This window comes from Hemitrygon akajei, chromosome 7, assembly GCF_048418815.1.
Source record: "Hemitrygon akajei chromosome 7, sHemAka1.3, whole genome shotgun sequence".
Taxonomy (NCBI): Eukaryota; Metazoa; Chordata; class Chondrichthyes; order Myliobatiformes; family Dasyatidae; genus Hemitrygon; species Hemitrygon akajei.
The window spans coordinates 51569617-51587211 of NC_133130.1; the positions used below are offsets into that span (position 1 = coordinate 51569617).

General features: G+C 40.9%; 1 protein-coding gene across 2 annotated transcripts in view; it reads right to left on the reverse strand.

The window, feature by feature from the left end:
* Window positions 1-17595, reverse strand: part of LOC140730438 (potassium channel subfamily K member 2-like) — a 114842-nt gene that overhangs the window by 15684 nt on the left and 81563 nt on the right. For both annotated transcript variants that reach the window (XM_073050841.1, XM_073050842.1), the window contains 2 exons: window positions 6624-6810; window positions 974-1116 (listed from right to left, as the gene is read on the reverse strand). In XM_073050841.1, coding sequence (XP_072906942.1) covers window positions 974-1116; window positions 6624-6810 — 330 coding nt within the window. The remainder of the gene's footprint in view (window positions 1-973; window positions 1117-6623; window positions 6811-17595) is intronic.

Sequence of the window (17595 nt, forward strand, 5' to 3'; positions counted from 1 at the left end):
ATAAAATTAGGCTGTGATTTTCATCAAAAATAAAAATATTCCATTCCACTTTTTCTCTACTCAGAGAGCAGGACTGTTGAAGGTTTCTCTCACATCCCACTGGTGTGCTGGTTGTTTAACTGCCTACACAATATCTTAAGTTTATATAGAAATGGCAAAGGAATTAAAACTGTAAAGACAATGGGTTGCCGAGCTTCAGGGAAACAGGAGAAATGGAATAGAACTGATGGAACTTGTTCGGAACTTGCATGGACCTGTTTGTGGGAATGGTTGTAACATGTGCATGCTGCTAAATAACCACAAATTCCAACATAACAGTACGATGGAAATTGGTATTATAAATTAATTACATTCTGATAAAGTGAAATTATTTCTTATGAGCAAGTAATTGGATTTTTTTTCTGTTTAAGTAAATGGTGGGAAATGCTGCATACAACAGAAAATACCACATCCACACCATTTTTCTGACGTATAATAAGATACATCTCCATCTTTATTGGACATCTTGATGTCAAGCTGTTTCTTTACCTGGACTCACCCACAAACGTAAACTGTTGACAAACAACCTCTTTGCATTTCTTCCTATATTCACTATGCTTCTCTTGTGATAAATGAATAATTTAAGAAGAATGTAAAATTAATGTGATAGATTTTATTACACCCACAATAGCAAAACTCAGTGTAGAAACACAATTTGGAATCGTAAAACTGACACCATACAGTATGACCCAATAACAATATTTCAACTACAGAAATATCAATGTAAAGTATATTTTAGTATTTTACTGATGCTGCAAGTGGGATTTAAAAGGAACTTAAAGTCATATGTGACAAGATAATTGAATGGATGTGAATAAAATAGCATTGCTTTTAAATCAGTGTCATAGTTTGCCATTGGAATTGAAGTTTTTATTTCAGTCTTAATAATAATGTTGCATTAGAAGTATAGGTGAGATAATTCTGAACAACCCACCTCTTCCTGTGTTTTTCTTGATATAACATGAAGCCAATCTCCAATCATACTGAGAACAGCAGCAAAATAGGCAAGTCCTACCAGGATCCAGAACCACACAGCAGGTTTGTACCAGTCTAGGTATTCTTTATCTGGGCTCTCTCCTAAACATTATTAAAGGAATAATTAATATTATCACAAGAATAATCAAATTCAAATAGGTTAAAGTTTACAAATTTTGTAAGAAAATAATAAAGCAGGAATCATTATCAGAGATGCGCTTTGCACAACTAATAAGAGACTAACTATTGGCTTTTATTAGGGCTATCTGACACTTCAGTGGTTGGTATAGGGAAAATTGCTGCATTACAGTGGCCTCAAAACATTTATAGTAATGGTTGTTAAGAGTACTGAGATTATATATTTGGCAAGTATAAATTTGAAGAACTAATCTGATGCTAATTGGCACAAAATTGAATGTCTGAGAGAGATCATTAGAAGTATCACATTGCTAATTTTTAATCTGCCTTCCATATTACTTCAGTTGACTGTGGATTTCATTTACAGCTCTCAGTCACATGCTTAGAAGAAACTATAGAAGTGTTATATCAAATTGTAAATGAAGAATTTTTGTTAAGGATAGAAATACTACTTGAAAGAAATAATTGAGCACCTTGAGAGCCAAGGTGTATGATGGGCAGTGATTACTTTTTTTTGAATAGTTAGGGTAAGTAAGAGCACAAAGGATGCGTTTTATTTAAAGATATGGGATAAAATTTGGTTACCACTTGATGACATCAGGTTCAACTAAGTTGAATGAGGGAAGCAAATAAAATTTTAAAACCAGACTGCTCTCTCTTTCTAATCAGACATCCAGTTAAAGAGATCTACCCTGTGGACCATGAGGAGAGCATAATGGCATTAAGTACCACAGCTCTGACTTCCCAAAACAAAGGCCAAGGGGCTGAGGGCTTTGCAGAGAAAAGACTAAGTAAGGTCTCAGTGTATTTCAGAAGGGTGTGCACATGCATCTCTAATATTATAGACAATAGACAGTAGGTGCAGGAGTAGGCTATTCGGCCCTTCTAGCCAGCACTGCCATTCACTGTGATCATGGCTGATCATACACAATCAGTACCCCGTTCCTGCCCTCTCCCCATATCCCTTGACCCCGCTATCTATAAGAGCTCTATCTAACTCTCTCTTGAATGCATCCAGAGACTTGGCCTCCACTGCCTTCTGGGGCAGAGCATTCCACATATCCACCACTCTCTGGGTGAAAAAGTTTTTCCGCATCTCTGTTCTAAATGGCCTACCCCTTATTCTTAAACTGTGGCCTCTAGTTCTGGACTCACCCACCAGTGGGAACATGCTTCCTGCCTCCAGCGTGTCCAATCCCTTAATGATCTTATATGTTTCAATCAGATCCCCTCTCATCCTTCTAAATTCCAGTGCATACTAGCCCAGTCGCTCCAATCTTTCAACATATGACAGTCCCACCAATACGGGAATTAACCTTTCAAAACCTGCGCTGCACTCCCTCAATAGCAAGAATGTCCTTCCTCAAATTTGGAGACCAAAACTGCACACAATACTCCAGGTGGGGTCTCACCAGGGCCCTGTACAGCTGCAGAAGGACCTCTTTACACCTATACTCAATTCCTCTTGTTATAAAGGCCAGCATGCCATTAGCTTTCTTCACTGCCTGCTGTACCTGCATGCTTGCTTTCATTGACTGATGTACAAGAACACCTAGATCTCGTTGTACTTCCCCTTTTCCTAACTTGACTCCATTTAGATAGTAATCTGCCTTCCTGTTCTTCCCACCAAAGTGGATAACCTCACATTTATCCACATTAAACTGCATCTGCCATACATTTGCCCACTCACCAAACCTGTCCAAGTCACCCTGCATTCTCATAACATCCTCCTGACATTTCACACTGCCACCCAGCTTTGTGTCATCGGCAATTTGCTAATGTTACTTTTAATCCCTTCATCTAAATCATTAATGTATATTGTAAACAGCTGCGGTCCCAGCACCAAACCTTGCGGTACACAACTGGTTACAGCCTGCCATTCCGAAAGGGACCCGTTAATCGCTACTCTTTGTTTCCTGTCAGCCAGCCAATTTTCAATCCATGTCAGTACTCTGCTCCCATTACCATGTGCCCTAATTTTGGCCACTAATCTCCTATGTGGGACTTTATCAAAAGCTTTCTGGAAGTCCAGGTACACTACATCTACTGGCTCTCCCTTATGGGCAAACAAAATACTGGAGGAACCCAACAGGTCAGGCAGCATCTATGGAGGGAAACAAGCAGTCAATGTTTCTGATGTTTCCAGCTGAGACACTTTATACACCCCTTCCTGGAAGTTTTCATATTTTATTGTTTTACAACATTGAATCACAATGTATTTAATTTGGGCTTTTTGACACTAATGAACAGAAAAAGACTCTTTTGTCTCAAAGTAAAAATAGATCTCTACAAAGTGATCTAAAATGACTACAAATATAAAACTCAAAATAATTGATTGCATAAATATTCACCCCCTTTAATATGGCATACCAAATACCAGTGGTGCAGCTGATTGGTTTTAGAAGTCACACAATTAGTTAAATGGAGATCACCTGTGTGCAATCAAGGTGTTTCAATTCATTGTAGTAAAAATACACCTGTATTTGAAAGGTCCAACTGCTGGTGAGTCAGTACCCTGGCAAAACTACACCAGGAGATGATTGTTGGATAAGTGCAATGCTGCAGAGAAATATCAGGAAAACCCAATTCAATCTTCAGAGCTTGTTGACTATTTTAGATAAAAATTACATGAGTTTAAACTAAGTGGGCAGGGAGATAGGAATCAGAGTATTAGGGCTAAATTGGGTGCAGTTGGTATTCAAGTTAATGTAGTGTGTAGTAAGACTGTGAGGAAGGACAGGCAGATGATAAAGCAAAATTGCAGTTGGGGGATGAGATGAAGTGTAACATAGGTTAAAATTGAATAGGGTGGTGAATACAGGACTGTAAGTGTTATATCTAAATGCACAGATATACGAATATGGTGGATGATCTTGTAGCACAGTTGGAGATTGGCAAATATGACATTGTTGACGTTGCTGATACATGGCTGAAAGAAGATCATGGATGGGAAGATTACTGCCCAAGGACACACCTTGTACCAAAGGACAAGCAGATAGGCAGAGGGATAAGGTGGATCTGTTGGTAAAAAGTGAAATCAAATAAAAAAAAAGAGGTGACATGGGATCAGAAGATGCAGAATCCTTGTGGGAAGTGATAAGTAACTGCAAGGGTAGAAAGATCCTGATTGGAGTTGTATACAGGCCCCAAAACAATAGCTAGTATGTGGAATATAAACTTCAACATGAAATAGTAAAGGTGGGTAATAAGGACAATGTTACGAACAAAGCCAGAGGGTGGTGAATCTATAGAGTGCTCTGTCATGTACTGAGGTGGAGGCCAAGTCCATGGGTATATTTAAGGTGGAAGTTCATAGTTTCCTGATTTGTCAGAGCATCAAAGGATATGGCAAGAACAGACAGACAGTCAGACATACTTTATTGATCCCGAGGGAAATTGGGTTTCGTTACAGCCGCAACAACCAAGAATAGTGAAGAAATATAGCAATATAAAACCATAAATAATTAAATAATAATAAGTTAATCATGCCAAGTGGAAATAAGTCCAGGACCAGCCTATTGGCTCAGGGTGTCTGACCCTCCAAGGAAGGAGTTGTAAAGTTTGATGACCACAGGCAGGAATGACTTCCTATGATGCTCAGTGTTACATCTCGGTGGAATGAGTCTCTGGCTGAATGTACTCCTGTGCCTAACCAGTACATTATGGAGTGGAGTGGAGTCATTGTCCAAGATGGCATGCATGTTGGACAGCATCCTCTTTTCAGACACCATCGTCAGAGAGTCCAGTTCCACCCCTACAACATCACTGGCATTACGAATGAGGTTGTTGATTCTGTTGGTGTCTGCTACCCTCAGCTTACTGCCCCAGCACACAACAGCAAATATGATAGCATCGGCCACCACAGCCTCGTAGAACATCCTCAGCATCGTCCGGCAGATGTTAAAGGATCTCAGTCTCCTCAGGAAATAGAGACGGCTCTGACCCTTCTTGTAGATAGCCTCAGTGTTCTTTGACCAGTCCAGTTTATTATCCATTCGTATCCCCAGGTATTTGTAATTCTCCACTATGTCCACACTGACCCCTTGGATGGAAATGGGTCACCGGTGCCTTAGCCCTCCTCAGGTCCACCACCAGCTCCTTAGTCTTTTTCACATTAAGCTGCAGATGATTCTGCTCACACCAAGAAGGCAGGTTTATGGAGTTGATGAAATGGCTTGGGAGACTCGATAGGCTGCGTGGCCCTAATTCTGTTCCTATGTCTTATGGATTTCATGAGGAATCCAATGAAGGAGCAAATTAACAGCACTTGAAAGCTGTAAACAGAATTAGTAGGTCCACTGTATCCCCATGCATGGAAATATCAAATTTGTTGGCACAAATGCAGGGATTACTAGCAATTCCATAGAAAAATATCTCTGGAAAAAAAATACTTCCAAATTGCTTAAATTATAAAACACCAGGGTTAATAATTTTTTTTCTCTTACAAAAAAAATTAAACAGAATGCTATTTTAATTTTATTATCTTTGCTTTTTTTCCATAAAATGCTTGTAAATTCATTCTAGGCTAGCTCCAGAGAATAGCCTCTGCTGGAACATATATTAAATTGATGGTAATTGATGATTTAAATTTTGTAGCCATTGACTGAGGAAGTCAGTGCTTAGGTAACCCGAAAGAAAGATCCCCATGATGATCTGACAACATCTATGAAATAGATTTTCCTTTACTGAGGGACATTGATTCTGGGGAATCCCTGGTGTCTGGAAATAGTGATTCCATCAGCTAACGGAGCTGCCATTCATATTGAAGTGTTCTTGCCTCAAACCAGAAAGCAAAAAAACCAACTTTTAGTAAATATTTGAACAATGAAGATTAGAGCGTACTTGGGGGTTTAAAATGGACACACAAATCCAAAAACACATAAAAGCCCTCATATTTTGAAATAGTACCTAAATTACATACATGAAGATAATTCTGGTGGTTGGGTAGCTGAAGAGGTTGTTAAGCAGTAATTACAATTTGAAATCCTATTGAAAGTTATCTTCATCTGGTATAATAAAATGGCAGATGTTAAGAGGACTTTCCATCAAAAACTAGAAATATCTGCTAACTTCTCACAATTCAATGATATCTGGAGAAGGCTTCAAAATACTGTTTATTATGGAGGTGGTGGTGGTATTTTCACATTTCCATCTTTTATTGTATGCATCGACTTCAAAAAGTTGTTGACATTTTCACAGTGGAATGACTGAACAATGCAAGACTGTGTTTTTCCAATGAAATGGAGAGGAAAAAAATGAAATAATTGTAACATTAATTTCAAAATACATGGCGAGAAGTTCATTGAGAATGAACTGGCATATGAAAAAATGGTATGCAAAATTTCCTTGTTTCCTGAAATAATTCTAGAATTATGACAATTACATGCCTTACAAATATCACATCATGTTTTGGGACAGGTGACCTTCCCTTGTCCCTTTTAGCACATCCAGTGATTGGAAATATTTCTTACCTGCTACATAATCACCAAATCCAATCGTTGTCAAAGTGATCACTGCAAAATAGATAGACTCCAAAGCTGTCCAGCCTTCTATGTGTTTAAATATCATAGCAGGGATAGCCACAAATAATAGACATCCAAATAGTATGAACAAGAAAGTGGAGATTACACGGATTTTTGTTTGACTGATCTTCCACTTCTGCAAAAGAAAGAAAAAATTTCTAAAATACTTAATATTTTCCCACCTCCTTGATCCTTCCTCAACATTGATATTCCAATACTGTCGAATAACAGATGATATTCCTAACAATTAAAATGGCATCATAAAGTTCAATTTCAGGTTTATTGTCATTCAACCACACACATGAAAACAGCTAAATGAAATGCTTCTCAGGGACCAATGTGCAAAACTCAGTAGACATAGCACATACAGCATGTAATATAATATTAACAGGGAAACTTAACATATTCCGTAGATGTATAATTTGATATAAAGTGCATTTATGAGATATAGTTAAATATACAACTGTATTACTGCTACTGACACTATTATATATAATATATACTTGGTGGTAGCAGGGCGTTCAGAAGTCTCCCAGCTTGGGAGAAGCTGCTGTTACCCAGCCTAACTGTCCTTCTTCTTATAATGTGGTATCTTCTGTCTAATGGTAGTAGGTGAACGAGTTTGTGGGACGGTTGCCAGGAGTCCTCGACAATGCTGAGGGCTCTCTGAACACAGCTTTTCAGGTGTATGTTCTGGAATGGAAGGGTGAAATCAGCAGAGGACAGAGATGCCAGCAGTCTGTACAATCTGTTGCAGCGTCTTGTGGTCAGCTGCCTTGCAATTCCCATACCAGACGTGATAGAGCTTGTCAGGACACTCTCTGGTGTTCTGGTAGAATGGGGTTAGATTGGGACTGGGGAGCCTTGCTCATCTCAATCTCCTCAGGAAGTGGAGGTACTGCTGTGCTTTCTTGACTAAAGAGGTGGCAATAAGATCAGCGTAAATTTGGTGGACCAAAGGACCTATTTCGGTGCTGTACAATTACATGACTCTATGTCTAAATCCATTAACTTTAATGCAAAATATACCTATTACATCAACAATATGAGAGAATACAGGATACTCCATTGCAGCAGTCACACAATGATAAGTGAATAACACACAGGGAAAATGCAAATTCACTTTTGCAAAGGTAGGAAGTTTGCCCATTCATTTTCATTGTGTATAAGGATCTGCTGGATGAGCAGTTAACTTCAGCTTGGATTTAATGTATTTGAAAAGAAAATACTGAAATTTCACAGCTATTATAACTGTTTTACTAACAACAGACAAGTTAAGGAAGGATTCTCTCAATTGTATTGCATTTTTTTTAAGAGTGCAATCAAATGTAGAAGTTGTTATAAATATGAGTTAAGGCCGCAAAATTGTGTGAAAATGAACAAGATAAGGACAAAAAGGCAAGTCTGCTAGGTCAGAATGCAGAAGTATTATATCAGGACTGTTAGCTTCTGACAATAATCACAGAATGTTGATAGCACTGAAAGATATATTTTAGTCCGTTGAATCTTTGCAGGCAGTATGTAAGAACAATCTGTCTAGTCCCACTCCTTTATGGCCCTCCCATTTTTTCCTTTTAAGAATTCATTTGATTTTCTTTGTTGAATAACACAATGGAATCTGGCTCACTTGTTCCTGCAGTTCATTCCCTGATGGTCAAAGGTTATTTCTTCATATCTTTTCTGGTTCTTTTTCAAATTACCTTCATTCCAAGTCCTCTGGTTCTTGACCCTTTCACCAATGAGAATGAATTTTCCTTGCACTGCTTTGACATTCAAGTTACCACTATTATATTTGCTTTAAACCTGTACTCAACAAAACTGGGTTTATCCATGAAAATAGGGTCCCTCATTGCCAGAATCAACCCAGAAACTCTCCAATGTAACTTTTCCAAGGTCTTCACAACTTTTCATATGAACACAAAAATGCAGTGGTGGCTAAACTATGCTGTAAATGTTGAGCATGACTTCCTTGCATTGAGGTGTGTGCTTCTGTTTATTCGGTCTATGATCCCCATACATACACAGATCTATTTTTTCTCTGTGCTCTTTGTTAGGATTGTGCCTTCTACTTTATTTTCTCTCTCTCTAATCTCCTTACTGAAATGTAACACTTCACATTTCACATGTCACCTGTAATTTCATGAGAACAGAAGACAAAGGAAATAAGAGGAGAATTAAGCCATTTGGACCATTGTGACTACTCCACTGTTCAATAAGATAATGACTGAATTTGTACTCTAGCACTGCTTTTGCTAGATACATTCTCAAAGATTCAAGAGAGTTGTCAAAAAATATTTCCGTTTGATGAAGTAATGCTGACTCTGCCCAATTTATTTTTATTTTGAAAATGCTCTATTACCACATCTTAGAAACAGATTCCTGCAATTCCCCAACTACGAATGTTAGGCTAATTAGGCTATATTTCCTCAGTTTCTCTCTCCCTGCTTGAATAAATAGTTGGATTTATTTGGAACATTCTGATGTAAGGGAACCTTACTAGAATCTATGGAACAAGAGAAAATCTGCAGGCGCTGGAAATCCAAGCAACACACACAATGCAGGAGGAACTCAGCAGGACAGGCAACATCTATGGAAGAGAGTAAACAATGGATGTTTCAGGCTGATACTCTGTTTCAGGACTCTGCTCAAATGCTGCTAACTATTGCTCGAATGTTGAGTCCTGATGGAAGGGTTTCCTCCAGCGTTTTGTGTGTGTTGCTAGAATCTATGAAATTTTATATTGGAGCACGAGAACCAGGAACTGGCGCAAACCAATCAGCCTCTTGAATCTGCTTCATCATTCATCAAGAAAATAGCTAATCCAATTTGGTCTCAATTTCACTCTCTCAATATACCCCTCGATCCCATTATAGTTTAAATATTTGTCAGCCATTGTTTTGAATATGTTGATGCCACCCCAACGACTTTTTAGAGTATAGAATTTCGAAGATTTATGACCCACTGAGAAAAGTTCCTCCTCATCTCCATCGCATTATCCCATCATTTCTGCCCCTAATTCTGACACTATACTCATGTTCTCTCCAGTAGGAGAACCATTCTCACAACATTCATTTTATTAATCACTTCTAAAATTTTATATGTATAAATTAGATTGCTGCCATTCCACTGTACTCCCATGGGCATAGTCCTAACCTGCTCAACCTTTCTACGTACACCACCTGCTTAATTGCAGAAATTCACCAAGGGATTTGACCTTGAATACAAGTCCATTGTTCCTTAAATAGAGACCAAAGTGCATTCCAGGTATGACCCCACCAATATCCTGTAAGTTGCATCAAACTTCCCTACTTGTATACCTTTATGCATGACCAAGTAATACAGTACCAAATTATTATTTTCATTTTCTGTAAGAACAGATTCTTCAGCTCACAATGCTGTGCTGACTTTTAAACCTACTTCAAGATCAATCTAACCCTTTTCTCCCAGATAATCCTCCATTTTTCTTTCATTTGTGTTAAGTGTCCATATTGTATCTACCTCTAGCACCACCCCTGGCAGCACATTCCACTTGTTAGGTCCAAGTTTTACCTCACTTTACAACATCACATTCCACCCAATGCCCTTAACCTAATAACTGAGCACACGAAGGACAATTCTGCATTTATACTGGGTTATTTCTTTTGGGATCCTATATCATTAAGTGTGTGAATATAACACTTAATTAAAATTCAAGTAATCTGAAGCGTGTTTGTTGGCCATTTTGCATTATTTTTTGTGTCTCTTTAAACTTTTTTGCTTCCAGATATGTAAGGCTTTGTGGTGCTTTTTCAGAGTTTGATTGTGACTAGAGGAACAAAGGGAGGATTCATAAAGTAGAATAAGGAGCCAGAAGAAGAGGAAAGAGGAGAGAGTGAAGACACTTAGTTGCATCTGTGGATCTTCAGAAACAATTTCCTGAACTTAACCTCAGAAATGACCTCAGTACATGTGATGCCTACTGTTCACAAAATGTAGTCAACACCCTCTGCAACCATTATGAAGTCTTAATTCACTGCAAAAAGTGTGGTACCCATGGCTGCCAAAAACATTGTAGCTTTTGCCTGCTGCTGTTATAATGTAGGTGCATATCCAGTATCATGGAATGAATCAGAATAATTTAACTAAACTTCTCTTGCTCATACACCTTCAAACCACCAAAAGAAAAGCTCGCTCCAAGATCTTTGCTCATGGCACAACTCATGGCTCAGGTTAGATGTCCAACCATTTTTTTTTTTAAAAACAGCTGTCCTAAAATGAGATTTGTGTTTCCATAAGTATCATTATAGAGCTCATTACCTGTATTCTCAATTCTTCCGTATTCATTTTGGCTTATAGCAACATTTGCACAATATTCTGCACACTATGCAATCTAGATGTGAAAAAGGAATAAGAATTCCATTATAACAATTCTAACAATTTTGGAGAACCAAACTTATTGATCAGTAAGGTTACCTACCAATCGTTCCCACTCCTGATCTGCTGGGTATTTCAAGTATTCCGTTTTACAGTTTCAGATTCTCAGCAGCTGCTGCGCTTTGCATGCTACATTTTCAACATGCTTTGCTTTTTTTTTCTTTCTCTCTCTTTAGTTGCCCCATTCCTCTCTGTTACTGGGCAACTCCAAAAGCATTGGGCCCGAACAAGCTTGCTCTCCACCCTTCTTTCTGTTCTCTTGATCTCTGCCCCTCCATGCAACTTAAAAATACACATTTCTTCACTCCTCCAGTTCTGATGAAGTGGCATTGATCTGAAATGTTATGTCTCTGGCTCTTTCCCTATTTATGCTGGCTGACCTGCAAAGTACTTTTAATATGGAAGAACAGCCTTTGCCACTGCTTATAAGGCACCAAAAACAACTGAAAAGTTGAAGGAATTGAAAATGGTGATGGGAAAAAAGAGGCAAAGAGGCTACAAATTAGATAGAACATTCTTGCCAATAATTTCAATGACACAAACCTATTCACCAAAAGTCACCCACTCTTTACTCATTCCTCCACTAGCAATCACATTGTCCTCTTTGTGAGATATAGGAAACTAGTCAAAAACATCTCAGTCCAAAGAATCCAAAGGAAGTTGGCATGTTGGATCCAATATTAGCTTAATAATAGGTGAGGATGATGATGGAGAGTTGTTTTGTGATTGTATGCCTTTCTGTGCAACCCACTGTAACAATAAAGATATTAGCATGAGAAATATACCATCTATATGAGCTTGCTCCATTTTTCACTGGGTTAATATCTGAACTGCTACATCAATGCCACTTTCTTGCACCATCCAGATTGGATTCAAGTTTGGCTTGGTCATGGAAATCAGAGAATAATTGTAGAGGTGTATTAATCTGAATTGAGGTCTGTGAACTGTGGTGTCCTACAGGAATATATATATATATATAAGTGATTTGGATGAAACTGCAGATGGGTTGATTAGAAAGTTTGCCAGTGACACAAAAAATGATAGAGTTATAGATAGTGAGTAAGATTGTTAGAAGATAAAGCAGCATGTAGATCAGTTGGAAATATGAGTAGAGAAATAGCAGACAGTTTAATCCGGACAAACAGGCAGTGTTACACTTTGGGAAGACAAATTTAAGAGGAAAGCATACAGCAAGGATTCCCAAACTTTTTTATTCCATTCACCCTCACCATTAACTGAGGGGTCCGTGGACCCCAGATTGGGAACCCTTGGTACAGTAAATGGCAAGGCCCTTAGGAGCATTCGAGTACAAAGAGATCTTGGGGTGCAAGCCCAGAGCTCCCTGAAAGGGCAATGAGTAAAGAAGTATATAAAATTATGAAAGCCATAACTAGGGTAGCTAGTAGGAGTCCTTTATCCTGACTTAGAAATGTCAAATACCAGAGAGCATAGCTTTATGGTGAGAGGGAGACAGTATAAAAGAAGTTTTACAAGAGACTATTATGTTACACAGAGTGTGGTAGGTGTACCTGGAATGTGCTTCCAGAGGAGATGCTGGAAGCAGATACAAAACCAACACCTGTGATAGTAGGGCATGTAGAAGGCACATGAACAAACAAGGAATGGAAGGATACAGACAATGTCCAGGCAAGTAAGATTTGTTTAACTCATCATCCTGGTCAGCACAGATATCGTGGGCCAAAGGGCCTGCCTTTGAGTTATTTTGTTCTATTTTCTGTAGATTTTATAGTGTTGCGATACAGTAAAAAAACTATTTTTATAGTGATGGGATCAACATGGGAATCCTGTTAATGTTGACTGAAGTTACAACCATCATTTAGGGGAGGAAAAGGTACTCCATGGAAAAAAAACAATCTCCATTAAAATTCAGAATGGTTTAAAACTAAACGGTCCGTTCATCTCATGATGTATTTTAAAATGTATTTCAAATATTTATTCAAAATGATTCTTCTTTCCAAGGATGCTGCCTGGTCTGCTGAGTATTTCCTGCATTTGATTTTTTTTTACACAACCTATGTTTGCATTCCTCAAACTATATTTTGGGACATTCAGGACCATATATATTGTGATCCCTTAACTAATATCTCAATTTCTTCCATTGTCCCACCCCATTAATCATCCACATTTTACAAGCTCAAAAGACCTGTGCAAGAAATCTGGAAAAAAGCTTTATACCCTAAAGTCACAAGCATTTTATTTATTCCTTTATCCCCATGTCAATAAATCAAAAGAAATTCACTTTCCTAGAGGGTATTTTCAAACAAACTACAATTTAATAATATAGGTTTATTTTCAAAATGAATTTTGTTTCAAGGGGAACCTAGAAATTAAAATTTGTCAAGCACCATCTTCAATAACTTAATATAATTAGCAAGAGTAACCAGAGGAAAACATTCTCTACAGCATTGATTAGAGATGCCACTTTATTCATTACAGTGATTTGTGTGACTCTCCTGGGAATTTATCTTGACTATCAGAACTGTACAAACAGAAAATCAAAGATTCCCTAGAAATGATTTGGAAAACTTTAATGTTCAACAACTCAGCATGGACCTACAGAGCTGGAATAAGAGGTATATTCTTGTATAGAAGCACAGGGCTTAGATATTCTAACAGCTTACCAAACTTCAAATAAATGAACTGTATAATAAAGGGAAAAAGAGGAAATAGAGTTAATTATTAAACTGTGGATGGTTTACTAGTTAAAGCTTTATTGTCTTTGTTGAGGGCAAGATTACAGTGCTACTCCATTCAGTGCAAAACAGCAGACTGGCAATTTAATTATTAAAAACACAATGACTAAATTGAAAATAAAATCTCTGAGTTATTTACAATGATATCTATGTTACAATTGAATTAAAAGCAAATGACTCTGAAATTCAAAGAAACAATGGCTGCCCCATTCAAGTGTTGTACTTGCCTATTAAGTATAAAATAGCATCAAGAATAATGCCCATGTATTGTACTTGGGGATTGCCCATAACGCCTATGCACTAAGAGTGGGTGGGGGGAACATTATTCAATGACACACAGCCCTGGGAAGAAAGCCGTTTTTCAGTCTGGGTGTCTGTGCAGAGAGGTTTCTGTATCTCCTGTCAGATGGTAGGAGACTGAACAGGTGATTACTGGGATGGGATGAGTCCATCACGATGTTACGAGTCCACTGTTGGCATTGTGAGTTGTAGATGGTTTCCATATTGGATAGTTGTGGCCCAGTGACGTTCTGTGCAGTCCTATCACTCACTGAGTGCTTTCTGTTTGATCTTGTTGTACCATACTGTTATGCAACAGGTCAGTACGCTCTCAGTTAGCACATCAGTAAAAATCTACCAGCAGCCTTTGGTGCAGATTTGCTCTCCTTAAACTCCTTAGATAGTACAGGCACTGCTAAGCCTTCCCTACTATCAAGGAGGTGTTGGTGGTCCACGAGCGCTCCTCTGTGATGTTCACTCCCAAGAATTTAAAGCCAGTGACCCATTTCTGAGTAGTGGATCTCCTTGATTTCCTGAAGTCAATAATCATTTGTTTTTTTAAATGTTCAGTGAAAGGTTATGGTATTGCACCATTCAGACAGTTTCTGCACCTCCTCTCTGTATGCTATTTCATAGTTAAGGTCGGGTTACTCGTCTGAGTGCTACTGGTACCATGTAACCCAATACTACCTGTCGCATGGTTGGTGACTAAACCGGCTCCCCCACCAGGCTTGCCCGGTGAGGAGGGTGGCTAGACACCCTGCAGGATGAAAAAACGGCCATCTAGCAAACACGTGCCATGAAGCGCGGAAAGGGCATCCCTTGTATCGAAGCTTGGTCTGACCATTCTCTGCAACAGAACTTCCCCCAGCCATCTTGGACCCCACCGTGCTGCTGGATCCGGGAGGGGATGTCGAGAGGGTGGGTCTGGACTGTGCAACCCCCTACTCACCTAAAATCCATTCACCTACACGCTGTTCCTTTCTGAGGAGTGGGGTATCCTCGACACACCCAAGTCCTGTAGTGACGGACAAGTGGCAAAACGGAAGGCTTGACCAGCTGGGAGCCATAGTCACCGGCCTGCATGCAGGCAGCAGGGGGAGAGTGGTCGCACACGGATTACAGAGCAGAGATCCGGTGAGGCATCGCACACGGATTACAGAGCGGAGATCCGGTGAGGCATCGCACACGGATTACAGAGCGGAGATCCGGTGAGGCATCGCACACGGATTACAGAGCGGAGATCCGGTCAGGCATCGCACACGGATTACAGAGCGGAGATCCGGTGAGGCATCGCACATGGATTACAGAGCGGAGATCCGGTGAGGCATCGCACACGGATGACAGAGCGGAGATCCGGTGAGGCATCGCACACGGATGACAGAGCGGAGATCCGGTGAGGCATCGCACACGGATGACAGAGCGGAGATCCGGTGAGGCATCGCACACGGATTACAGAGCGGAGATCCGGTGAGGCATCGCACACGGATGACAGAGCGGAGATCCGGTGAGGCATCGCACACGGATTACAGAGCGGAGATCCGGTGAGGCATCGCACACGGATTACAGAGCGGAGATCCGGTGAGGCATCGCACACGGATTACAGAGCGGAGATCCGGTGAGGCATCGCACACGGATTACAGAGCGGAGATCCGGTGAGGCATCGCACACGGATGACAGAGCGGAGATCCGGTGAGGCATCGCACACGGATGACAGAGCGGAGATCCGGTGAGGCATCGCACACGGATGACAGAGCGGAGATCCGGTGAGGCATCGCACACGGATGACAGAGCGGAGATCCGGTGAGGCATCGCACACGGATTACAGAGCGGAGATCCGGTGAGGCATCGCACACGGATGACAGAGCGGAGATCCGGTGAGGCATCGCACACGGATTACAGAGCGGAGATCCGGTGAGGCATCGCACACGGATTACAGAGCGGAGATCCGGTGAGGCATCGCACACGGATTACAGAGCGGAGATCCGGTGAGGCATCGCACACGGATGACAGAGCGGAGATCCGGTGAGGCATCGCACACGGATTACAGAGCAGAGATCCGGTGAGGCATCGCACACGGATTACAGAGCGGAGATCCGGTGAGGCATCGCACATGGATTACAGAGCGGAGATCCGGTGAGGCATCGCACACGGATTACAGAGCGGAGATCCAGTGAGGCAGCACCCTCTGCATCTGAGCAGCCCTGTTAGGGAGGCACAGCTCACCCTACAACTAGGGAAGGGCCTAGAAAAGGTGGCTCAAACAAAGCCCACTCACACCAACCTAGCCAGTGTGCCACGGCTGGTGGGTCGTCCAACTCTGGCGGTAAGAATCACAGGCAGAATCTGATCGTCGCCTCATGGAACAGACGAACTCTGTTGGACAATGCTAATTCTGATCGCCCAGACAGATGCACTGCACTTGTTGCTCGTGCGCTCGAGAACTACAACATGGACACTGCGGCTCTCCAGGAGTCCCGACTTGCTGGAGAGGGCGCGCTTTGTGAAGAGTAAGTAGGGTACACATTCTTCTGGTCTGGCAGGCTGAAAGAAGAACGAAAAGAATCTGGTGTGTGCTTGGCTATCAAGAACTGCCTCGCAGCAAAGCTCTCAACCCTGCCTGTTGCTGTAAATGACCAAATCCAGACCTCGCGTACACCTCTGCAAGGAAAGCGTCACCTCACCATAGTCAACATTTACGCCCCAACTCGGACTAATCCCAGTGAAGTCAAGGAGGCATTTACAGTGAGCTGAAAACCACCATCAGTAGCGTGGCAACTTCCGATAAACTGCTGTTGCTGGGAGACTTTAATGCTCGGGTTGGCAAGGAGACCACTGTGTGGCCTGGAGTGATTGGACGCCAAGGGGTTGGCAACAGTAATGGTAACGGTCTACTGCTCCTCTCGATGTGCACAGAATTCAAACTGTGCATTACTACCACACTGTTCAGATTGCCAGACAAGCTCAAATGCACATGGATGCATCCATGATCTAAAAGCTTTTTAGATCTGACGTTTGTATCACCAGAGTTAAGCGTGGAGCTGAGTGCTCAACTGATCATCAAGTGGTGTGGTCGGATCTCTGTCTATCGATCGATCAAACCTGCACGCAGACTGAATGCTGCCAAACCACCCAAAAAGCTGAAGACCACCAAACTGAAACACTGAGTGTGCTGACACCCTGAAATCCTCTCTGGAAACTGCTGTAAGCAGACTGGTTGAGAATCCACCAGACGATATTACTGAGCACTGGAATGCCTTCAAAGAAACGGTCTACAGCGCTGCCCAGGACACCCTGGGGAAAGTCAAGCACAAGCATCAGGACTGGTTTGATGAGAGCAACCAATCTGTGCAGGACCTTCTAAGAGCTAAGGCAGCTACTCTTCTTTGACACCCAAACTCAAGTTCCAATAAACGTGCCTTTTTGAGAGCAAAATCAGCTTTGCAGAGGCAGCTCAGAGCTATGAAAGATCAGTGGTGGGTGAACAAGGCCAAGGAGTTACAAGCCTTTGCTGG